The sequence below is a fragment of the Aedes aegypti genome, chromosome 3, assembly GCF_002204515.2.
Source record: "Aedes aegypti strain LVP_AGWG chromosome 3, AaegL5.0 Primary Assembly, whole genome shotgun sequence".
NCBI lineage: Eukaryota > Metazoa > Arthropoda > Insecta > Diptera > Culicidae > Aedes > Aedes aegypti.
In genome coordinates, this window is record NC_035109.1 from 62449756 (window position 1) to 62468424 (window position 18669).

General features: G+C 36.5%; 1 protein-coding gene across 3 annotated transcripts in view; it reads left to right on the top strand.

Moving 5' to 3' along the window:
* The window catches only part of LOC5567664 (zwei Ig domain protein zig-8), a 649981-nt gene extending 632400 nt beyond the window's left edge, over positions 1-17581 (top strand). For 2 of the 3 annotated variants that reach the window (XM_021850384.1, XM_021850386.1), the window contains exon 9: positions 17023-17581. In XM_021850384.1, coding sequence (XP_021706076.1) covers positions 17023-17153 — 131 coding nt within the window. In that variant the 3' untranslated portion in view covers positions 17154-17581. The remainder of the gene's footprint in view (positions 1-17022) is intronic. The other variant, XM_021850385.1, reaches the window with a different exon arrangement.
* Positions 17582-18669: the final 1088 nt, after the last annotated feature.

Consider the following 18669-nt stretch of genomic DNA (forward strand, 5'->3'; position numbering starts at 1 on the left):
GTTTCTTCCCTTTATCGTCTGCGATTGGGGATTAGCGGATATCGAGGGCAGGGGTGATGGATAAGCTTGATGACATGAAAAGCTTGTCACAATAACGCACGAACAAATGTATACTTTGTTCGAGAACACAATTAACTTTTTGATTGTTCCTGAATATCTCTTATGATTCTTTTCAAGTTATCATTTCATCGTTTATTTATAAATAAATCTTATATAGCTCAGTATTTCTAGTGAAATTAAAAGAGCAATTTTTTGTCACTAGAGAAGTTCCTTATTACCAAGCGTGATCAATTAACTATTTTAGGAATAATTAAAATAGCTCGTTCCATAGACTACGGCCTTTCCTCATCGGGATTTTTGAATATCTTTTTCATTTGTTTGGATTTTCAGTTATATGAAATGTATGATTATTATTCCTTTAGAGATCATTGATTACACTTGAATATCTGCTGATTTATAATCAAAGGAGTTCCTGAATAGGCTTATAAAGTCCTTGGATACAAAATTTGATAGAATTTAATTAAACTACGCTGTGTGCTGCCGTTATACGCATAATTGTCCCATGTTCTAAAACATGCAATCGAGAAAAACGCGTTTAAAGATTTTAACTCATTTAGTCCTCGTATTGACCAGGTGTGTGGTAAATTGAATTAAAATCTGTACAATAGTATAAAGAATAGCGTGTTTATTAGAGTCAAGAGTTTGTGTTACTGGAAAAAAGTAAATTTAGCTACGAAATTCAAAGTGGGACTGCTATGCCTAGAAATACGAGGTTTTTGGTGAATTTATACGCATAACAGTCCCACTGAAAGTAGTGACCAATTATGTGCTAAGCATACTGCTGTAGATGACCGTTCTCATATATTGTACCGAATGTAGAGGACGTATAACCTCAAGACTATGTTAAGGCACCTAATAAAGGCTCAAGTGACATATGCCAAACGGAGCCACGTGTGGGGAAGTGAAGAAATACGATTTTGTAGTATGAGATGAAAAGCAAAGTTTTCTGTATGTGTGATAATGAGAAAATGTATGAGTTAGTGATAGGAAGAGTGGATGAGTAAGTTAGAGAGTTAGAGAGTTACCCGTAACGCGGGTAGATCACCTTTTCGAGGTGCGTTACGGGTTAAGATCTACCAAATTGTACTCTTGCTGTATCTGTTCTTGTGAATACTTATAAGATACGGTCGGAAGAGTATAAGAGAGTAACAAGCCACTAAGATCCACCTGTTTGTCCAAGTTCAAGAGTTTATCTTCCGATATCTAGGAGGGAAACGATTCCGAATCAGTGGAGTAGCAGACCTCTTAACTTCTAAAATAAGCTTTTTGTTTCAAGGAATCCAAATGTCTTATGCGATGAAACCTGTTCACAGTTTCAAAAAAACGACTTTGAACCTTATAAGTAGAAGCAATAATTTGATACGCTAGAGTACCGATGCATGGTCAAAATCAGTATCATTCAAACAGCTTAGTAGCCGAACCTGATTAAGGGGCGCGCTTTTGAGAGTTTGATGGTGACAAACTGTTTTCTCCAAAAGGTATAAATAGCGCTATCTTTTACTAAAGAGGCTCTATGCAAAATGGTAAAGAATGATATATGTATAAAAAACGACTACTTCATTATTTCTCAATAGTAATAGAGTAGAACGACATGCACTAAACAAAGGACACGGGTATACCACAAAAGATCAAAGAAAACTGGTCGCAGTGGTTCATCCCGAACAGAAACAAAAAAAAAAAAGTTAGAGAGTTTATAAGATGTAATAAATTCCTATATCGACTCTTCCAGCTACAAGCTTGACAGAAACTCATCTTCGAATTCAAGGTTATTCTGCGGAATTAATATTTAACTCAAAATTCACGATACAAATCATCACACGATTTGACATTTCTTTGGACTTGGTTTTCAAAATCATGATATTTGATACATCGCAAATTAGGTTTAAGAACCGCCAACATATTTGCCACTTGCGCCGAAGAACCAGTTATCCGTAATAACCCAGTATGTGATGACCTGAAACCTCTTGAACTATTCTTCTTTTGACTTGATTTGCAAATTCATCACGTTTGATATGTGGCAAGTCTCAGAACCGCCAATATAATGGCCACTTTCTCTGGGGAACAGGGTATCCAAAACAACCTGGCATGTTATCACGTCCTCCAAGAACCTTTGAGTTACACTTCTTTAGCCTTGATTTGGGAATTTATGAAGTTTAATGTTGCCAGCTAGGTTTCAGAACCGACAGTTTAGTGGCCATTTCCCCCAGGGAATCGGGAATTCGGAACAATCCGACATGTGGTCAAGTCATTCAAATACATTTGAACCACCTTAAGACTTGATTTGAACCACTTTTGACATTGATATGTCGCAGGCCAGGTTTCAGATTCGCCAATAAAATGGCCACTTCCACCAGTGTACCGGTATACGGAACAACCCAGCATGTGGCAAGTCATCCAATATCGGTCGAACTATTTTTATTTAGACTTCGTTTGTTAAATCATGAAGTTGATTTGTCGCAAGCCAGCCACTCCAAATTAAAGTGGTTACTGATTCTTCAAGTGGGATTATTTCAGTACTTCCCGTGATGAATCCAAAATTACGATAAATGTCTAATCGATGACCACGGTTCCAAAAACTAGAAGAATTTTGTGATCGACCCTGAAAATTCAACTGAAATTCATTGAAAAACGGATGGGAAATAATATTTTGATATTGAAAATTTCAATCAAATTTGACGTCAGGCTCGCATGAATGATGAATGCATCCCAATAATTCAAACACATAAAACGGGTTGTGTTCCACATGGGATGTAAAGCCAACATAAGAAGATGTTCAAAACGATTTTCCCCAACACCAGCTAATTCAAAACTGCTTACTGAATATTTTGCTCGAGTTCAGCGCAGCGAATTGTATAGTGTGACAGTTATGCGTAGAAATACAGTAGTGGGACAGTTATGCGTGGAAATTCAACAAAATGACTTGGCTTCCTTTTCATTGAGTTTCCGAACAAAGTTAATTTTTGGTGGGTTTTTTTCTAAAACTATACTTAAAAATAAACTGTTTGATGATAAAAAGTCAAAATGCACAAAATGTAACATGGGACAATTATGCGTATAACGGCAGTGTGGTTACCTCCAACAGATCATGCGCATCACATGTAGATCTGATGTCCTATACTCCAAGTGGTTCTTGAACAAACATAGATCTTAAAACGTGACACAACTTGTTTCTCTATGCCCATATGGCGAAACATAGTGTTTATAAACCTCCGAGAGATCTTTGTTTTTGCTTGTAGATCTGAAGTCCTATGTATGTACACCCGATTCTGTTTTTACACGCATTTTTTTACACGGCCGAGCAAAAAAAATTTCCATACATTTTTTTTCCACCAAAACCTTATTTTTGCATTAAACGTCGAGAAATGGTGTTACTTTTTTAGAACGGTTTTTGAAATTTTGAACTGAAAACTTTTTTTTGCACGGTACGCATCCCCCGTGCAAAACAGAATCGGGTGTATGTATGTAGGTAGCCACCATCCTTACTTGAGTCTTGCTCTGCTTGCGGTTCCACTCAACAGTAAGGTCAAATTTCATTACCAATCTGAATTCAACATACCGCTGTATGAAGGGCCAAAATCTCCTTTCAACAGTTTGATCCAACGGATTGAATATTGAAACTTGCAGTACTTGTCGTGCTTTCCACGGGATGGTTGGTTCGAAGAAGGGCGCGTCTAATCTTTTACAACTGTTGGAGAGAAAAGTATTAGTCGCGAACGAATAATATTCTCTCTCCTGACTCCGATTGGCACTCCACTTCATTGTCCAGTTGTAACTTCAATGATGCCCTGATGCTCCCACCCGTCCCAATAAATATTACATTTATTTATACAGCCATTCCATGAAAAACCGATCTAGTGGGTCTCCGAATTCCGTGCAAATTTGCTATTTTGTTCCTTATCCGAAATAAGGATACACGTATTTTTGGATTTTTTGGTTAGCAAAATCGCGATTTTACAAAATTTTTATTTCTAAAAAAATTATAACTTTTGAACCGTTTGACCGATTCTCAATCTTTTTGGACGAAATGAAGGCTAAAGACTTTTCGGGAAAAATATAAAATTTCACAAAAATTGTGTTTTTTACATGAAAAAACTCAATAGTTTCCGTTTTTTCGTGTTTTGAAGGCCTCGGGACCGAAGGGGCTATTGCTGCTCTCATTTTTTCTTAAAAGTTCAGAAAATTTTACGTAAACTGTCAAATTTTCAGCGATGTATGTTTTTTAGTTTTTGAAATATATTTTTTTGAAAATAACAAATCAGTCATTTTTCATCGGCACACACTGTAGATCTCAGCGCATTAGATTTGTAATGTTTAAAAAAAATCATAACTTTTGAACAGCTCAACCGATTTCCAATCTTTTTTTATGAAATGATAGCTTAAGGTCTCAACTTTTCAGAAAAAATAGAATAAAATAGAAAACTTTGAAAAAAAAAATTTTCACCTTAAAATATATGAATGAAATTTTTATATTTTTTCACGTTTAAACACATTTTTATCAGATTTTTCAATTTTGTCTGAATAGTTGAAATTTTAAGCTTTCATTACATACAAAATATTGGAAATCGGTTAAGCTGATCAAAAGTTATAATTTTTTTAAACATTACATATCTAATGCGCTGAGATCTACAGTGTGTGCCGATGAAAAATGACTGATTTTTTATTTTCAAAAAAATATATATTTCAAAAACTAAAAAACATACATCGCTGAAAATTTTACAGTATACGTAAAATTTTCTGAACTTTCAAGAAATAATGAGAACAGCGATAGCCCCTTTGGTTCCGAGGCCTTCAAAACACGATAGACGGGGCCCAGATAGCCGTAGCGGTAAACTCGCAGCTATTCAGCATGACCAAGCTGAGGGTCGTGGGTTCGAATCCCACCAGTCGAGGATCTTTTCGGGTTGGAAATTTTCTCGACTTCCCAGGGCATAGAGTATCTTCGTACCTGCCACACGATATTACGCATGCAAAAAATGGTCATTGGCATAGTAAGCTCTCAGTTAATAACTGTGGAAGTGCTCATACGAACACTAAGCTGAGAAGCAGGCTCTGTCCCAGTGGGGATGTAATGCCAGAAAGAAGAAGAAGAGATATCTAATGCGCTGAGACCTACAGTGTGTGCCGATAAAAAATGACTGATATTTTATTTTCAAAAAAATATATCTCAAAAACTAAAAAACATACATCGCTGAAAATTTTACAGTATACGTAAAATTTTCTGAACTTTCAAGAAATAATGAGAACAGCGATAGCCCCTTTGGTTCCGAGGCCTTCAAAACACGAAAAAACGGAAACTATTGAGTTTTTTCATGTAAAAAACACAATTTTTGTGAAATTTTATATTTTTCCTGAAAAGTCAAAATCTTTAGCCTTCATTTCGTCCAAAAAAATTGAAAATCGGTCGAATGGTTCAAAAGTTATAGTTTTTTTTTAAATATTTTTTTTTCAAAATCGCGATTTTTCTGGTCACCCTATTTCGGAAATGATCACCCTAATCAAAAAATCCAAAAATGCGTGTATCCTTATTTCAGATAAGGAACAAAATAGCAAATTTGCACGGAATTCGGAGACCCACTAGATTGTTTTTTCATGGAATGGCTGTATAATGAAATGTTATGTAATAAGATAATATGAAATGTATAGTAAATACGTATTTAGAAATATAATATGTTAACAGAGAACCGACATCCAAGCTTAAATTTATCAGAGATTAAATGGTAATTTGCAACAAAAATCTAAGGATCAACAGAATCCGATTTTTTTTATTCTTTGATGTCCTTCCTCTGTGATTTAATTTATTTCTTTATACGCGTTATTTCTTTACACGCGTTGCGGACTCCTGTGGTATCTCTCCGGTTTCTGCTCGTTCGAAGCGCTTTTGACTAGACTGGTCCTCCATACCTCAGTATGGATAGCGCCACGCCTGCCACAAGATTTCGTTTTTTGGCAATTACAGCGATAGCGCCGCTATAACCAAAGACACCTTTTTCCTAGCATAGTCAACGTGGATAGCAAAGCTGAGCTTGGCATCGATCATTACCCCAAGATGTCTAAGGGATCGTCTTGTAATGGGCCACTCCTTGTTTCCTAGATCTCATCCATTCTACAACTATGGAGATAGAGTGCGCTGCTGTCAACTTTATTTCCTCCATAGATTTGCCATAGACCACTATGGTGATCTCGTCGGCAAAGCCAACAATCTAAACACCCGTCGGAAGGGGCAGCCTCAGTAAGCTCACACATCTGCAGCAGTATATTGAGGTGGTGAAGTGCGTGGGCTATCGCTTCCCCACTTGCTCTGTTGAACGCATTCTTCACGTCTAGAGTGGCACTGGCAACCGCGTAAAAACGGATATCGCTCTTTTAATGCTCGATTGCCACCTCAGCTGTATGAAAGACCGACTGAATAGTATCCCGAGTAGATTGACCTTTCCTGAATCCTGCAGAAAGTATTATTTGAGGTATTTTACCTCTTATGCAGGGTTCATTCATCCCTCATTCAGGTTGTAAGTATTGGAAATTATCTGGTATGGAATACCTTAGTTTGGTATTCAGTAGTTATTTTCGATTGTCCGACATTTCCCCGAATGCAATTTCCTCGAATGACGTTTTCCCGAATGAACAATTTCCCCGAAAATTGTTTTCCCGAATGTACCATTTCCCCGAAAAAATCGTAATGTAAATGACATACTGAAAGCAATCCATGTTCCTGCTGCCAAAAAGTGTTTAACGTGTTAGATTAGACGAAAATTGATTAATTTGTTATAAAAATCCATGTGTTTAATGTAACAGATGTTCAACGAGCATTTGACTCAAAACAACTTAGATTCATTTTTGTGATAGCCTGATGAAAAAAGCGAGCACATGATAGGCAGTTTAATTTAAAGCGGTATCTTTGGAGTATTGATATTTGGCTTATGAACATTTGGACGAATGAACATTCGGCTAAGTTTTGCCTTCTTAGAATAATAGGCTGTTCCTTATTTATACTATTCCAATATTCATTGACACTTAGCTGATATTCCTCAATTTTTTTCTTTTAATAATAGGCTGTTCTTTCACATTGTTTCGCATTATTACAAAAAGATGCCTTATTTGGCCAAACGTTTTCGTGCCATGTGTTCACTAGGTTAAACGTAATTTCATTATACTTAGTGACAGTAGCTACAGTGAAACCATTGATCCTTAGAATGTATTAAATCTTGCTCTACATAATTAAACCTTGAGTCTCCCTTCTAGTCTTTCTTCTCCCCCTGACAATAAGTATAAGTTTTCCAGATAATTTTTTTTTTTATGTCTTGGATAGAAACATTTTTTTCAAAACGTTCCTCAATGGGTCATCTAGTTGAAAACGTTAAATACAGAGAACATGTTAGTAATGAATACTAAAAATGCTAATAATCACTAATTAAACAGAAAAATTCGCCTATTTGAAAAAAACTTAATAAAGAGTAGATCGAAAGCATTGAAAATAATGGATGAAAATATTAGAATCTGTAGTATTCGTTCTCACAATGACAATGTTCTACTAGTTCAATAACATGTAATTACCAAAAAAAAATCTGATTAAAGTTTCAGTAGCTCTGTTAATTTATATTGATAATTTTATCTATGAAGAACAGCCTTCAAATAGAAGAAGGGCAAATTTATGATAAATTTAGTAGCAGCTGCAAGCAGAACTATATCAAACCAGCAAAGCTTCAAAGAATCGCCTACGATGATAAAAAGGTGAGAGTTTTAAAATTATCAACTATTTCGATGCCAATGATTATTAGACCAGTAATATAAAGAAGAACAACCTATGTTCTAAAGAAGATATTTATATAAAATTGAAAACAAGTTTCTTACGTTCTCAGTTGTAGTTAAAAAAAAACATCTGCTTATTTTTTAAGAAATACAATCTACAAACGCGGAAATAATGATCGAATGATAGCCTGGATACGGTGTGCTGGGCAGTCAGATGCGTCCCAAATCAACTAATGTCGAATTCGTTTTTCAGCCTAGGTTGGAACTGGCGAAACTTGGAACTGGTCGCTCTTAATCACAGTTTCAACTCCAACCCGATTCAGGTTCGACCGAGTTACAATTTGCTTGACGTTGGTTTGTTTATGTGTTGATCACTGACCCAGTTCCTAAAAATGAAAACGACATTAGTGACTCATTCATTCTTTCTAAGTTTTCATGCAGTGAAGATCTCATTAGGGTCACGTCTTTGATTTCTGCAAACTGTTTTCAACAATTCAAACTTTATTTCATTATTCTGCCTTTGCCCGTTCAGCCAGATGTCATTAAGATGAATTATGTTCGAACAAACAACATTAAGCGTCAGATTTGTTCATCTCTTGAATGTTCTTTCGAAACATATTATGTATTATTATTACGATTCTTAGCATAATAAAGTTTGAATACCAAACTTAACTTTTTTAACATATTTTAAAAGCAGACCTGTCCGTAAAAACTGTCATCAATTTTCACTCCAAATATCTCATCTTTCGTTTTTCGATTCAAATCAATCTTTTCATTATTTTATCAAATGTCTTTTTAAAAAGATTTCGGGGAAACGGTACATTCGGGGAAACAGTTTATTCGGGAAACAGTTTATTCGGAGGAAATCCTTCGGGAAGAAACCATTTGGGGAAATGGTTTTCGGGGAAATGTCGGACAATCGTTATTTTCTTCTGTTTACCAGTCAGCGTGGAATCCCATCTGACCTTTTATCGGATAATGCTATTGCATTTAACGGGGAGCGCTGCTGATGAGGTGACTCTATGACACTACCCCGAACGCCACTACCCCGAACGCCACTACCCCGAAAGGCATTGCCCCGAATGGGTCATTACCCCGAACTCCACTACCCCAAATGAGTCACTACCCCGAACGCCATTACCCCGAATGCATAACATTTGGAGACTTATTCTAGTGAGAGTGGGAGTTAATTGCACAATTCCTTATGAGTGTTAAACGAGTTTGGCTCAACAATGTGTTTTTCAAATATTAGAAGATAAAAAAGTAGCTAGATTTTCAGCAAATAATTGTTACACACTAAGTTATGTTTGAATTTGTCTTCTAATTATGGTGAGGGACACAAAATTTGTCCCAATCACAGAATTTATCCGTAGAGACATTGTTGCGATCAAAGTAGAGGTGCCAACTATCCGTGGGAAAACGGAGGTATGTATTGCTTCTGCTTACTTTCCTGGAGATGTTGAAGATGTGCCTCCATGCTCTGTCGTTCATTTTGTCAACTACTGTAAGAAAATTAATGCCCAATTTATAATAGGGTGCGATGCAAATGCCCATCATACAATTTGGAGCAGCACCGATATTAATAAAAGAGGAGAAGATCTTTTAAACTACATGTCGTCTAACAACATAGACATATGTAATAGAGGTGATTCTCCTACTTTTGTAAACTCTATCCGACAAGAGGTTCTTGATCTCACGATCTGTAGCGACTTGTTATCGGAGAAGATTGTGAACTGGCATGTTTCTGATGAAGAATCATTGTCAGATCATAAACAAATCCGGTTCGATTTTAAAGCTGGATCAGAAATAACAGAAAGCTATAGAAACCCGAAGAAAACCAATTGGGATCTCTATCGTTTTCATTTAACGAATAAGAATTCGTATAACGGTGAACAGTTCACGACTGTTTCACAACTGGAAAATGCCTCTGATGGGATCATTGACCAAATGGTCTCATCTTATCATGCTAGCTGTCCTATTCAACAAAGGTCATCTAACAGGGATGTGCCTTGGTGGAATGACAAGCTGGCAGGATTGAGGAAGAAATCCAGGCGGTTGTTCAATAGAGCAAAGATCACTTTAGATTGGGTTGAATACAAAAAAGCCCTAACAGAATACAACAGAGAACTAAGGCACGCCAAACGTAAGGACTGGAGACGGGTATGTGAAACCATCAACAACGCTCCTGCAGCTGCAAGGCTGCACAAAGTCCTTTCAAAAGACCATTCAAATGGTCTAGGTTGCCTTAAAAAAGAAGACGGCAGTTATACTGTTGACTCTTCTGAAACACTGGAAGTAATGATGAGAACTCATTTCCCTGAATCGATCCCATATTCGGATGAAGAACAGGTCTCAGATGAGGCAAGACATGTATGGTCGATAAATGCCTATCAGAAAGCTTGTGAAATCTTCACGCCTTCGAGGGTCGAATGGGCATTGAGTTCTTTTCAGCCTTTCAAATCTGCCGGGAAAGATGATATTTTCCCAGCCTTACTGCAACAAGGAAAAGAGACGCTTTGTCCGCTCTTAACCGAAATATTCAAAGCAAGTGTTGCGCTTTCATATATTCCAAAAGCGTGGCAAAAGGTTCGAGTTGTCTTCATTCCAAAAGCTGGAAGAAAGGATAAAACAACTCCCAAAGCCTTTAGACCTATAAGCCTTTCCTCTGTTCTTTTAAAGACAATGGAAAAAATAATTGATGACTTCATCAAGTCAACAAGTTTAATAGAAATGCCTCTTTGTAAATACCAATTTGCGTATCAATCAGGTAAATCTACCATTACGGCGCTGCAGTCGCTGGTAAATAAAATCGAGAAATCTCTTGAAGCCAAAGAAATAGCCGTGGTTGCTTTTCTCGATATTGAAGGAGCATTCGATAATGCATCCTATAGCTCTATGAGTTCAGCCATGGAAGCAAGGGGCTTGGATAAAAGTGTTATCGAATGGGTTATGACCATGCTCAAGGGTCGCACAATTTCTGCTGATCTAGGAGGTGCGCAAATATCTATAAGATCTACGAAGGGATGTCCTCAAGGAGGAGTGTTATCGCCCTTACTGTGGTCTCTTGTAGTAGACGAACTCCTTAGAAATTTAATAGATCAAGGTTTTGAGGTAATAGGATATGCCGACGATGTGGCCATCTTAGTTCGTGGAAAGTTTGATAACACGATTTCCGATCGGTTGCAAACTGCGTTAAACATTACTCTCAAATGGTGTAGGAAAGAGGGGTTAAACGTAAACCCTTCAAAAACTACTATCGTGCCTTTTACCAGAAGGAAAAAGGTAAAGCTTATACAGCCTTCTTTGAATGGAGTTCAAATTCAATTTTCGGAAGAAGTTAAACACCTTGGTGTTACTTTGGATAAGAAATTGAACTGGAACTCTCATCTGAGCAAGGTCATAAGTAAGGGTACTAATGCCCTATGGGTCTGCAATAAAGCCCTAGGAAAAACTTGGGGACTGCGACCTAATATGGTAAACTGGATTTATTCAGCAATAGTCCGACCAAAAATTAGTTATGCTTCACTGGTATGGTGGCCCAAGACAAATGAGGTAACCGCTCAGAAGAAGCTGGCTAAGTTGCAGAGACTTGCTTGTATATCAATGACAGGGGCAATGAAAAGTACACCATCGGTTGCCTTGGATGCCCTTCTTAATATACTGCCTTTGCATCAATTCATTAAACTGCAAGCTGCAAAAAATGCCTTGCAGTTTATTCGTTATAATAAAATACTAGATGGTGATTTGATTGGTCACATGAGAATCATCAAGGAATTCAATTTGAATTTAGATAACAAAACAATAGAAGATTGGATGACAACGAAGACCAACTATGATGTTCCCTTTAAAGTGGTTAAACCAAGCCGCTATACTTGGGATTCTGGTGGGCCAAGTTTACGTGCAGGTTCTATTGTGTTTTATACCGACGGGTCAAAGATGGGCGACAATACCGGAGCTGGAGTTTTCGGTCCTGGTATCAGCAAGGTAATCGCTATGGGGCGCAGTCCCACCGTGTTCCAAGCTGAAATACAAGCCATCATTGACTGTACAAATGTTTGTCTCAAAAGAAACTATAGGTTTGCAAAGATCTGTATTTTCTCAGACAGTCAAGCAGCTTTGAATGCTCTAAAGGCATTCACATGTAGATCAAAGTTAGTGTGGGAATGCATTCTTTCTTTGAAGCAATTGGCCAGTAGGAACGAAGTTACATTGTACTGGGTGCCCGGCCATTGTGGAATTGAGGGGAATGAAATCGCCGACAATCTAGCAAGACAGGGTGCAGCTTCGAGCTTTGTCGGCCCTGAACCGTTCTGTGGTATTCCTGAGTGCACTCTCAGGATGAAACTGAAAAATTGGGAAATGTCCATGGTAGAATCCAATTGGAACGCCACGGATACATCCAAGCAAGCGAAAAGATTCATAAAACCCAGTCTAGCTAAAGCCCGGGCTATACTGAATCTTAATAAAGGAAATCTTAGGGTAATAACTGGCCTGATGACCGGTCACTGCCCATGCAGGTATCATCTTAAAAATATAGGAAAAATACAATCCTCTGAGTGTCGTTTTTGTCAAGCTGAAGACGAAACTGCTGAGCATTTACTCTGCAACTGCGGAGCATTGCTTAATCAAAGAACGTTAACATTTGGAAAAGGGTTATTAGAGCCCTTGGAAATTTGGCAAGGTAGTCCTAATAGGGTAATAGACTTTATAAAACGAGTTGTGCCCAGTTGGGACAGTGTGACACATCAACCAATGTCTATCACATCTCAATTGTGAAAGGATATTTGATGAGCACCAAATAAAATATGGGTCATACCACAATATTCCTAAATAATGGAAGCAGTGGTTAAAAGGCTCTACAGATGAGGGAAAAAAAAAAAAAAAGATGGTGAGATTTACACAGCCACATTGCAATGCTCTGAAGAACAGCATATTTTGAAAAGAAGGGTGACAGCTATGATATGCACAAATTAAAATAGAGTAAAGTCTCTTATTGGACGTCGATACCATCTGAGCAATTCCACCGAACATGACGAATTTTTTCTTTAATTTAATTTTTGTATTTTTTGAATCGCCTGAAAATTTGCATACAGATTCTTTATGACCAAAAAAGTGTGATTCGCGACAAGATCGTACTCATTGCGGAAAAATGATATTTGTACAGCTTCACGCACAACAAAAATAAATACCTCTGTAAAACGCCTCCTTAATCCACAATATAATGCTGTATCTTCTTTCGTATGACGTCAATTTCACAGGCAAATATACGTCACATACAATCACTGAACAATCACTGTTGATACAACACTAATGCCCTCACGGTTTCAGACTTACCTTATATACTACATAGGTACTTCACACCATGAAGTTTTTGTACCGCATTTTTTTCAATGATTGCTACAGTGATAAAACTTGACAACATAGCGCATTATTTTTGTACCCATGAAGTACGTTTAAAAAAAAGCATGTCCAAAAAACATGTCCAAAAAAAAGCAATCCAAACACAGGCAAAAGTGATGAAAACCCTTGTGGAGCCTGTTTAGTAGAATGCCTGTAAATATACAAAAAGATGAGTAGTACTGTTCCTTTTAATTCTACTATTGTATCCTTCGACAGATACGCGTATTTCAACCTCAACTGTAAAGCCGTCTTAAGTGTTGTGTACTTGACATGACTTGGTTTGTGTTGTTGAAATCAAAATAAAATTTTCCGGAATGGAGTAACACGAAATATGTTTGAAAAGGGCCTATTTTTCTTTTGTTATTTGAAAATTTAATATAAGTATGAGTATATCTCGAAATTGATGCAACCTAGAAGAATTTTACTTAAGTACTCTTCCAATGCATTTTCTGTATTATCAAATAAACACATGAAAAATATTGTTTTCATTTATTTCGATTTTCTTCAATATTTGTAATATTTTATAAAATTATAACTTTTTTGTCCATAATTCTTCCATTATGAAACATTGTGCAATAAATCACATAAGTTGTCCCCTAAAACATGTCCAAAAATAATAAGAGTCACAGATGCATTTTCATAGAAAATCGATTTTAATTTTTTTTTATTAAAAAAAATCTGTCATTATTTTTTACCGTGCATTTTTTTTACAAATAGTCCTAAACAATACCTACAACAACCGCAAAATCTATCCAAAAAGTAAAAACACCAATGTTGCGGTTTTTAAGAACTATTAGCTTCAAATTTTCATTTGAAAATATCGTTTATATTTTTTACCGTGCACTCTTTTTTCAATACTTAAGCATACATGTTTTGATCAAACAATAAACGATTTAGCTACGATTCGCTCAATCCAAATTTTTTTTTCTGGAATGGAGAAACACGAAATATGCTTGAAAAGAACCTATTTTTCTTTTTTTATTTGAAAATTTTATATAAATATGAGTATATCTCGAAATTGATGCAACCTAGGAAAAATTTACTTAAGTACTTTTCAATTGCAATTTTTCTGTACTTTCAAATAAAATAATATTGTTTTCCTCTATTTTTTAAAATATTATAACTTTTTTGTCCATAATTCTTCCCTTTTGAAACATTGTGCAATAAATTACATAAGTTATCTCCTAAAACATATCCAAAAATAAAAACAAAATCAAAACTGCGATTCTGGAGAAAATTGATTTTGAAATTTTGTTTTTGAAATAAAAAATAATCTGTAACTTTTTTTACCGTGCATATTTTTCTCCATATAGTCCTAGGCAATACCTACAACTTTGTAGAAGATCACAAATCGATCGGACAAACCGTTTTCGAGTTACAGTTTTTTAAAGATTTGCCATGCATTTTCCGATACGCCCTTCTCAAAAATAAGGCGAGGTTCAAAATGGCGGTCTGAAAGTGCATAATGGAATTTTTGGTCATAAAGAATCTGTATGCAAATTTTCAGGCGATTCAAAAAATACAAAAATAATCGGGTGTGCGAAACGGCGTGGAACCACTCATCTTCCTTCACTCATTTGTAGGTGTCAGGCTTATTTCGTAAAAGATGGAAATGAGATATTCGCTGCAAGTGGTGTTCTATGGAACCCGCTTAAAGACCAACCCGATAGACAATCGTTCCGCTATAGCACTTGTACACTTGTATATGTTTGAAAATCGGCGGCCTCTGATTGCCGCTACAGTGAAAACTTTTGTTGGTTTGTGGGATTATTAATTTGAATTTCCACAAACAATTTTTTTTAATCAAGACAATGAAGAAATGATGATGGCAGAAAAATGGTGAGCAAATCCATAAGAAAACTGTCTGTTTTAATACAAGAAGATAAAAGAAAGGGAAAATTTCTGATTAGAATTATAGCAGGATTCACTTTAGTGAATGCCTTCAGGATATATACCTTTAAAAAAAAGATGTATGTGTAAATATTAGTGACTAGCTTATCCTACCGAAAACTTGAAAGAACAGCCTATTTTAGAAAGAAGGGCATATTTCTGGTAAAATGTTTGCAGCTATGATGTGAATGATCACTGTAACAATGTGATGATATGGCACAATCTATATTCATAAGAGTGGAAAATATTAGCTTAAAAACTAAATTGAAATATGAACACCACCAATATGTCCAAATACCGGATGGTAAATTGACAAGGAAAGCTTTCAGTCAATGAAAGGCCTATTTTATTTAAAGCCCATCCACAAATTTCGTAACGCTTAAGGTGGCAGAAAAAGTTGTGGGAGATTGTCCTTAAAATGTTACAACCCATACATAATATGTGGAAATTCCATACAAAAAATGGTATGAGAGGGTGGGTAGGTGTCAAAATGACTATTTTTTGGGAATGAAGCCTTGAACTGCGAAAGTGCCCACTGAGCTGATAAACAGGCACTGTCTTAAAAAGAATGAGAAGAAGATAGTTTCCAACAAGATATTTCGAAACAATAGCTGACATAAAACAGAAGGTAAAATATATAATGAACATTTTACCGACAAATTTCACGCGCCATTAATTACCTGTTTTCATTAGAGACGCAGTTATGCCCGCAAAATAAGATACTGCTCTGTATCTCTTACTATTCGGGGTAATGGCTTATTCGGGGTAGTTGCGTTCGGGGTAGTGGCTTTCGAGGTAGTGACCTATTCGGGGTAGTGGCGTTCGGGTAATGGGATGGAGCCAATGAGGTAGCGGAACTACGTGAGCTTTTCCAGAATCAACTACACAAAGACAAATTGCCCGAGTTCTGTACCACAAAGTCCCCACTTCGAAGTTATTTGGGAGGTTGAAGCATATGCTGAAACGATTCTACCCCATTACCCCGAATGCAATTAACCCGAACGCCATAACTCCGAATTCCAAATTCCCGGACGACCCATCACCCCGAATTCCAAAACCATGAGGAAATGTCATCAATATCATCATGTCAAAATAATTTTAGATTCGGGGAAATATCATTCGGGGTGATGGAATTCGGGGTAATAATACATTCGGGGTAATAATACATTCGGGGTAATGGTGTAGAATCGCTGAAACGAGTTGTTGTAGAGTCGAGATCAACGTATGAAGAGATGACCACGTTTCTGTCTTGATTTCATGACATTAAAGTAGCCGCATATGTTGCTTCGGGTCTAATTCACATGTGCTCATTGGCCTCGGCTTTTATCCGGAAAGTACTTCCGGAACCAGGTTCCGGCTTTCGTCCCATGCAAGAAAATAAACCCAATAGTGTATTCTTTCCTTGGTCCGTTACATAATGCCTTAAAATAGCTAAAACTTATCGATAAACATTGGTTTCGTTGTTAATGTTGTAGAATATGTGACTAGGGAACACTTATTTCCGGTTAAAAAACATGTCCAGACCTGAACTTCCGTTTTGAAAACCCCGCTCGCAGGAAGTCTAACTCATCCCATCGATCATAGTGAAAACCGAATTTCGTTAAGCTTATTTGTTTATGAGCACCAGTCGATTGAAAATAAAAGGTCTGTCCCGGGGCTTTGAGGGTTAATGATTACATCAGATTTCCCGCGAATTCCAAACGCTCGAATTCCAATCACCTGCATAGACCATTCCCATGAAATGTTATCAAACTTTTCATGGGAATGGTCTTTTTGAGCTTTTGGAATTCGGGTGAAATATGATAGAATCATCGAGACGAAGTAAGATAACTTAAGCGATCTAATAAGTTATGAAAAATACTAAAACAAAGAACAAATACGACCCACCAGAATCCCTCTACTAGTAACGTTTCCCCTTCGTTTCAGGAGAACACCCAGCGGCGATGCATCACGGTATGTCTACCATCCTGGCCGGTCCGAGCTTAGTAGCATTCGTGCTGTCCTGCCTACTTCTGTACTACCATCACAGCATCCGGTGGAAGTACCCGCTAACGTAGTAAGATCTTCTCCATTACTCTCAGCCGCCATCGCCGCCTCTCGGGCCTATCCGAGCAGCGAACAGCAAAAACAGCCAGAACAGCACAGCAGAAATAGATATCTTTTACTCGTCACCACTATCTATCGGTCTCACCCACACACATTCACACTATCACAGTCATCGTATATCTCCGGAACCGGAAACTCGTCCCGCAGCACCATTAACCCCTGGAGGTCCCCCTTTTGTACAGGCACAAACTACTTGAACTACTAAGAACGGAGTATATATGGGATGGAAGAAAATATTTGCGTGCTTGAGAGGTAGAGAGCGTGCGAATTCTGAAACGGAACAAGTCCGTTGAGTCGTGTCAAAAACTAAAGCACATTACGGAAAACAGTTGTCTAAGTCGGGAAATTTAGGTTAAATATATGAAGAGAGGTTTTTTTTTTATATAAATGTATATTTAGGAAAATACACACAAACGTTGCGTCCAGAACTGTTATTGACGAGAAAAATGTCCATCGATTTGTCACTCAACATTCAAAAGATATAAAGTATCTTCTTACAAATATTAAAACGAGGGAACAGAATCGATCGATATTTGAATGTTTGAGCTATTATGGAGGAATTTTCAAAATATTCCCTAACAGTTCGTTATTATCAGTTTGTAAACCAGCCAAGCAGTCGTAAGATTTAAATAAAGCTCTCAAAAACATGACAAAGAACCTGTTCTGTAAATTTGAAATCATTTCATCGAGCGAATTAGAAGTGTCTTTGTTATATTACTAAACTCTATTTTCAAACAAGAAACATACATAGCTTAAACATCAAATCAAAATTAAGGACTGTTCGTTTTATAAAGTGGACACTTTGTTTATGCCATATTTTTTTTATTAATTGATAAAATCATAATCGGTTTTCTGTGCATCGTTTAACTATTATTCTACAATGCTATGAAACTATAAGATCTTTTGGTTGAAGAGCTAAATAGTTTTTCCTAAAACTCCTAATAAAAGCTGTTCGTCAAAGTTCAACATTATTTTTCGTAAAACAAAACTTTCAATTTTTATGAACAAATTGTATGTTTGTATCCTTTACCATTCTACTAAAGGTATAGCTTTAAAAAATTCACTATATTCCACCATTCTCTGACATTAGGTAACTTTAGTGATTTACTCATTTATGGTCAAATTTGTTGATACTCCATCCTATCACTCCCAGTAAAAGAGAAAAGCAAAAAGTGTGTTCAAAACTAGTTTGTTTCACTAAAGAAACTATATTTGTACAAACAAAAGCTAAATCATGCGTTTAAACCACAGTCTTAAGTACAAATTTTACTGTTTATGGTAGTTTTACTAGAAAGTCTCATACTTTTTAAATCGTGTACTCATATTCATCGATCTACAGCAAACTGTAAATGTTTTTTTTTCCGAATATTTCAATTGGTAATCTTAGAATAACATTTTATGAAAATAATATGTGGAAAATAAAAAATATTTTATTACAGCAGTGTTGCCAATTTTGATGATTGTCAA